General features: G+C 33.0%; 1 protein-coding gene across 1 annotated transcript in view; it reads left to right on the forward strand.

The window, feature by feature from the left end:
* Positions 1-2,398: 2,398 nt before the first annotated feature.
* Positions 2,399-7,774, forward strand: part of LOC112521768 — a 10,140-nt gene continuing 4,764 nt past the window's right edge. The window contains exons 1-5 of the mRNA XM_025130763.1: positions 2,399-2,710; positions 2,991-3,182; positions 4,489-4,654; positions 4,796-5,190; positions 5,277-5,308. Coding sequence (XP_024986531.1) covers positions 2,399-2,710; positions 2,991-3,182; positions 4,489-4,654; positions 4,796-5,190; positions 5,277-5,308 — 1,097 coding nt within the window. The remainder of the gene's footprint in view (positions 2,711-2,990; positions 3,183-4,488; positions 4,655-4,795; positions 5,191-5,276; positions 5,309-7,774) is intronic.

Here is a 7,774-nt window from a genome sequence, read left to right on the forward strand (position 1 = left end):
ATTAATAATAACTCTATGATTGATGATTGATATTAATGTACAATGTATAATTAAATTAATTAATAATTTTCAGTTACTATTAATTACTATTAATCAATATTAGTAATACTTAATTTTTATTAACATTTATTAATAATTATTGTAACATCCCCCGTCCTTGTGGTCTGGAACGGACAGTGTTACTAACGAGACTTAATTCAAAGACACAAAAATTACAAAGCTACTAATAAACTCCAAACGTAGATTAACTTTTAAAGCATGTTTTACCACCCAAAATATTACATTTTAACAACTACTTATAAGCTTAGAATATTAACATCTACAAAAGAGTTTACAAACTTCAAAAGTCAAATGCTCAATCTCAAGTCATGTTTCTATGAGTATCATTTAGAACCTGTCATGTTAGAAAACAAGAACACAGCTGAGCACGTGACTCAGTGAACAGATTATAATATAAACTTGAAATAATAATAGATAACATCGATAATAAATCGGAAGACTTACAATTCAATTAAACTGAATTCATAGAAAATCAAAATGTTTCACAATTCTCATTTCAAACATAATAAAAACAAAAATCCATCAATTCTTGTAATGTTCGTGGGTGGCCAAACCACACGAACTATCGGGTCGGCGTGCAGGCACAGAATCCTAGTCCCCCGTGAATTTAACCACAGTCACATGGTGGGTAATCCTAAGATCAATCCATCCGTCTGGAGCCAATAAGATCGGCATAGTCCACAAGGTGGGTTCACGTAAGCCAATATTGAACCTAACTTTGTAGACCAAGTTCACCTACATGACGTCATGACTACAAAGCCGTCATAGAAGGCATCCCAAATAATGTGCCCATTAATTGGGTGATGTTGAAAACAACGAAAACTAAACATATGTTACTTATCCGGATGACGTTCAAAAAAAGTCAAGCTTCAAAGTATTTCATAAAATTCAAAACTACTTCAAAATATGAGAATCAATTTAACAAACTTGAAAGATCGAAACATACAATTCAACAGACTAAACTCAAGTGTTCACAATAATGATTCAAGAGTTTTTATATATATATATATATATATATATATACACACACACACACACACATAATTTGTTGACCACTTTTAAACGATTAATCACAATGTGGTGAACCAGGTTATGAAGGGTCAACTACAACAACTAGTTGTCCAAGGGTCAAAGAAAATGAAATCTGTACCTTAGGCGGAATAGAGAAGTAAAACACGATCAAACGAGATTCACGATAAAGTTCGACTTGCTCACGTGCCTAAGGAATGCGCAAATCGGTTATTACTTAAATGACGAAAAACCATATCCTAATTCTACTAATAAGTTACGTAGGTCCTACATATTTATAAACAACTTAAACTTCAAACGGGACAGCCGGATACACATTAAGAATTCAAACACAAAATTAGTTTTATATAATTCCGTTCTCGACAGCCACAAATCGTTTGATTCGAATAAAATCTGAAAAACTAAAGACCCTGAAACTACCACTTGAATCTGAAACCCGAATCTGATAAAATAGGATGAATTAAAGATACATTTTCCCTTCCCCTAAATTAAATTATACTTTGAATCAAACTTTGTACTCATACTAATTGGTTGACTTTTTAAATCAATCATTTTATCCCATGTTAATAGAATAATTAAAATATATATTCCATGATTTGACAACCACGTTTTTGTTTATTAAGAAAAATTAAATCCATATTATTTGGATCAAGAATTTAATGGACAATAGGTTGATTCAAGTGTAGGTTTTCAAATTTATTGTTGTAATTAATTATTTAATTAGAATTATGGATAATTAAATAATTTTATATTTATTTTTAATAATTAATTTTTTTATAATTACTAACATGATATTTTTTTAAATCTGATTATTTTAATCTTAAAAATGAAGTAGTTTCACCTTGACCACTTTAAAAACGGTTATATTAATGACTACATGGAAATGTACATCCACATAGGTTATAAATCTATAGAAAATTAATCACAAAAGTGGTGTCTGATTGGTTTGAGCTTGACTTCAAAGGTCAAAAGTATCAAGAGGTCTCAGGTTCAAATCCAAGGAGAAATAAAAATCTCTTTGTAGCCACGGATGTTCAAATGCAATGACTCCGGGCTACCTGCAAAGCAGGTGGTAGTCCTGAGATTAGTTGACTCGCATAGCGGGTTGGATATCCAGGTTATCAAAAAAAAATCTATAGAAAATTTACGCATACTTGAATCCATAATTATTTAGGTCAAAAGGTTTAAGTGGTATGAGTTGAATTAAATCTCATTATTTGACATGGGCATGTCTATATAAAGGGTTTGAGTTAGATGTGGTTTCAAACTCAAAGGCATCAAGTGAAACAACCCAAAAAAAAAAAGAAAAATGAAGATAAGTATTATTGGATTCTTGTTTGCTTCTGTTTTGGTGGTTGGATGTATGGGTGGTCATGATCATGGTCGTGCTCGTGGACATGATCATGGCCATGGTCGTGCTCGTGGACGTGATCATGGTCGTGGTCGTGGTCATGATGGTGATAAGGAAGATGAGGGGTTGAAGATGAACTATTATAAGAAACAGTGTGGTTCGGTTGTGGTTGAAAATACAATAAAAGAGATTGTATGGAGCAAAGTTGCTGAAAGTCCTGCCCTGGCGGCCAAGCTTCTAAGGCTTCACTATCATGATTGCTTTGTTAGGGTAAGTACTTCATCAGCGTTTTCTTTATATTGTTCAGTTAATTACTAGAGATACGTCAAATAGTCAATAGAGGAATAATAGAAATTTCACCCAACTTAGTTATGGTGTTAAGCTTTGAACCCAGAATCACTGGGTTCAAAGATTCTATTAGATCCTAGTCCAGTCATACCCCAAATGGGTTCAAATTGGATTGACAAAGCACCCTTATGCTCACTCGTTCAAAATTATGATCCCACTTCAAAAGTTGTTCTCTGTTCTCCTAACTTGTTCACAATTGCAGGGGTGTGACGCTTCGATTCTGTTAGATCCCGCGCAAAATAAGACTGCAGAAAAGACTGCAGGACCTAACAGATCTGTTTCTGGATATGATGTTATTGATGAAATAAAAACAACATTAGAGGCCAGTTGTCCTGGAATTGTTTCTTGTGCTGACATTCTTGCATTGGCAGCTAGGGATGCTGTTTCCTTCCAAGTAAGATACATTAACTGTATCATTTTAAATTATATGTGAAATCAAACATTACAGTATCAAATACATAGATGATCATCATTCTAATTAGGGGTGCTCAAAAACCCGATGAACCCAATGAACCCGACCAACCCAACCCGAATTTTTAAAAAAACACCCAACCCGAGGTAACCCGATGCATGATCGATAAAAAAATTAGCCAACCCGACCTTATTGGGTTGACATCGGGTCAGGCCCAAAAAAACCCGACCAACCCGATGAACCCGACCTTAACTTTAGCTTTGAATTATAGATGACAATCATGACATGACCAACCTCAACGTTAAGAAAGCGAAAGCATCGGGGTTGGAAACGTCTAAAACTATTGTTGTTGATTGATGTATTATCATTTGGTTTGAATATTTTTATCGTAATATCTAAATATTTGATGAACTTGCATATTATCTTGAATAGTCGGCCGTATTTCAAAGGAAAGTTTCCTTTATTTTTATGTGATTTTACATTGTTTAAACACAACCCGATCAACCCGACCAACCCGAACGGGTTGGGTTGGGTTGGGTTGAACTTTTGTTTGGGTTGGGTTGGGTTGAAAATTTTCAAACCGCCAACATTGGGTTGGGTTACTAAAACGGCTCCAAACCGATCAACCCGGGCCGTGAGCACCCCTAATTCTAATCTTATACTTCTCGTGCTTAAAAAATACGACATAAGATCTGTTGAATAGCTTTTAATATGGCGAATTTGATTAATAGCAAAATGCATCAAAATGCAAACAAAATATGTTTTAATTCCAATTTAGTCTAAATACAGAATGTATAGAGGAAAATTTGGTAGTTCGTTACAGTAATTGAGAAAAATAAGTTCATCTTTACAATAAATATGAACATAAAAGAACTTCATAGAATGTATTTTGATTATTAACTATCAGATACCTGAAATAACTTTTACCAAGACGACACTGAAAGGTTATAGAAAACTACACTGACCTGACCATGGTCTTATGAAAAATGTTAATTTAAAAATATATAAATTTGGAAATTAATGAATCTTTAAAATATAAAATAGAAGATGTGTTATTTTTATTTGGACAATATCACATAGTCCATTATGGGGATGAATAGACATGGGAGAGTTTCATTATTCTGGATGTGTTAGTTTTTAACTGAGTGTCTGAATCAATTTATACGTACTTCTATTAATTTATCGAGCACTGAAATACAGTCGGGAAAATCCCAGTGTTTCTAAAAACAATATTGTCTTACAAACAACTAAAAATTTGACGGTTTTCATCCTTATTGGAAAATCGCAGTTTCAAATGGACATGTGGCCAGTTTTCACCGGCAGAAAAGATGGAAACATCTCGTTGGAGGCGGAAGTTCGTCCGAATTTACCATCTGGAAATGCCAATTTCACAACTCTCTTGACCCAATTTGGAGTCAAAGGCCTTAACCTTATTGATCTTGTAACACTTTCAGGTATATATACAACCTTATTTATATATATATATATACATATATGTGTGTGTGTATATATGTATGAAAGTACATGCATGCATGTATATACATCTTTTTAATCTATTTTTATGTAAATTAATGAACTTCCATGTATCCAACTAGGGGCTCATACAATTGGGTTCTCACGTTGTGTCCTGGTCGCAAGAAGGCTCTACAACTTTACAGGAATAGGAGACGCTGATCCTTCTCTTGACGCGACTTATGCACAAACACTGAGAAAAATATGTCCAAACCCTCAGAATCCAACCACTGCTCTTGAAATGGATCCTAATAGTGCTCTCTCCTTCGATTCTGATTACTTCAGGTCTTTAAACAAACATAAGGGTTTGTTTGTATCGGATGCAGCTTTACTCACAAACCAAGAATCGGCTATGGTGGTAAAATCTTTAGAAAACCCTATGGTTTTCTTTGCTAAGTTTGCTCGGTCCATGGTGCGAATGGGCGCTATTGAAGTCCTTACTGATGGTCAAGGAGAAGTCAGGAAAAATTGTCGAGCCGTTAATGTTCATTGACGATAATTAGAAGTAATTCTTTAATGTTGTATCGTTTTCTTTTTCACTTTTATTTATCGTTTTTCTTTCAGCACGTCCACAGATTGGACAAGAAAGATAACATGTAACGATCTCGAAATGATATCAATAAATGAAAACTGTGATCTTAATCCGAACCTTAGACGACATCAAGCTTTCTTCCCTAGCACACGAGTTCCAAAGATTATAAAAGTGCCCAAAAATGTGAAAGTGAATTCAAAGCAAGTTTCTACTTTGCACAAATTGCAACTCAATTATGGTGGTTTGGAAAAATCTCAGCCGAGCCCTTGCGGGTTGGGGCAGGTTAGCAGTTGCATAAAATTGGCCAATGAAATATTTTATAAGACTTAAGTTTATAGGACTAAACTATAAAACGTTGTATCTAAAAATGTTACAATTTGTTTATAGGACGCTTTTGGTTGTTTCAACAAGTTTTTTAAAACGTTTTTTAAACAAATTCTTGTATTAGCTATTTTATAAAACATATTTGAAATTGAAATGTCCTATAAACTCATTTATTTATAGGACCAAACTATAAAGTGACTTATCTAAAAATGTTACAATAGGCTTATAGGATGTTTTTGGACATTTCAACGAGTTATTTAAAACGTTTTTCAAACAATGTGTCGTATTAGCTATTTTAAATGGAACTCCATGTGGCCGTCCGTGTTCCGTAGCAAATCACCAATGGATTTTAAAATATTTTTATTTAAAATGGAAATCCACGTGGACATCGGTGATCCTTCACAAATCATCGACGGATTACCAATGAATTTAAAAATATATTTTTGTAATTCATGTGGCCATCGGTGATCTGTAGGAAATTTCCCTACGGTTTTTCACTGTCGGTTAAGTTTAATTGAGTTGTTAGTGGGTTGGGTTTGGTAGGTTGAGCAGTTTGACGGTTTTTTATACACCCCTAGTTATATATGCCTCTTTTTTTTTATATGTATGCCATATATGTCTCCTTACCCGCACTACAATAAAATTGAGTTTGTAGGACGTCAAAAATGTTTAAGCGTCCTAATAGCAATGCCCTATATGACTCAATTTTATAGGACCAAAAAATGAAATGTCATATCTAAAAGTGTTACAATAAGTTTATAGGACATTTCTGGGCGTCGTAACAGACGCTTTTAAATTGAAGCGTGGGTTTCGCTATTTTATAAGATGCTTTTGAGAAGTGTCCGATAAACATATCTTTTATAGGACACTTATGTTTATAGGATTCTTTTTCAAAAAGCGTCCTATAAAATGGCTAATACGACACTTCATTTTAAAATGGTCCTAAAAAACTTGTTAGAATGCTTAAAAACGTTCTATAAACGTATTGTAATACTTTTAAATAGGATGTTTTATCTTTTAGTTCTATGAAATTAAGTCTTATAAAACACTCTATTAGAACGTTTAAACATCCTAGACGTCCTATAAACTCAATTTTGTTGTAATGTGGGTAAAATTTCGGTCCTTGCAAAATGACTACCATAATCGTATTTTATTAATAAGAAGTACATTTCATAAGGTGCAAAATAAGCACTTGCAAAATCTTGACTATTTTGATTCATACGAGAAAATGGGCTAAAAAGTGAAAAAAACTCGTCTAAAATAGCTAGTTTAGTCAATTTCTCTAAACTAATTATCTGATCGATACATCATGAAAATGAGTCATTTTAGAAATGGACAAGATTCATTAAAATTAACTAAGGTGGCGTTTGGTTTTTAAAAGATGCTGAAGTCTGAAGTCTGATTTCACTTCTGATTTATAAGAGATGGTCCTGAAGCATGAAATATGGATCAGTAAGATTGTTTGTTTTTACGTCTGAAGTCTAAAATCTAAATCGGTCAAACTAATGCAAAAATATAAAAGATAAATAGTTTTTTTTTTATAAAAGTATAAAAGATAAATAGTTTTTGCTAACAAATCTCTTTCAGCCTCCAAAATATGAACTATTTACTAGAGGGCAGATTAGGATTAAAAGGTATTAAGGGATTCGTTTACCATTTAAAATTTCAGAGAACATTTAGAACTTTTAAGCTCTTATTTTAGAAACAAAACAACGACTCTTAATACCTACACGTCTGAATGAATCACACTCCAGAAGTATTAAGAAGTAATTTTGAAAAAACAAACCAACCCTAAATTTATCTTAGTTCAGATTTAGAGTAAGACTTTCGATTGTACCTCTTTCGTACCCATCTTATCTAATTTAACCTTCCAATCCTTCATGGTGTCGGTAAATATGAGGTGGCATCTAGAGTATTCCAATATTTTTGAAGGTCCTGGTGCATCTATATCAGTATTATAGATAGATTGATTTTGACGAGATATAAATTAAAACTATATATATATATATATATATATATATATATATATATGGGCCTATTCAAGGGAGAACTGAGTTGTTTGTGTTAACTGTGAGAACCAATATTAACCACAAATCAATAGATAAATTAGGAAATTTATAAATTTGGTAATTTTAAATTAAAATCTTAATGCAAGGATATTTTTGGTATTTTAAAACCCTCCTCTCTCCTCTCTTCTCTCTCCGGC

This window comes from Cynara cardunculus (genome assembly GCF_001531365.2).
Source record: "Cynara cardunculus var. scolymus isolate 2C chromosome LG 11, CcrdV1, whole genome shotgun sequence".
Lineage (NCBI taxonomy): Eukaryota > Viridiplantae > Streptophyta > Magnoliopsida > Asterales > Asteraceae > Cynara > Cynara cardunculus.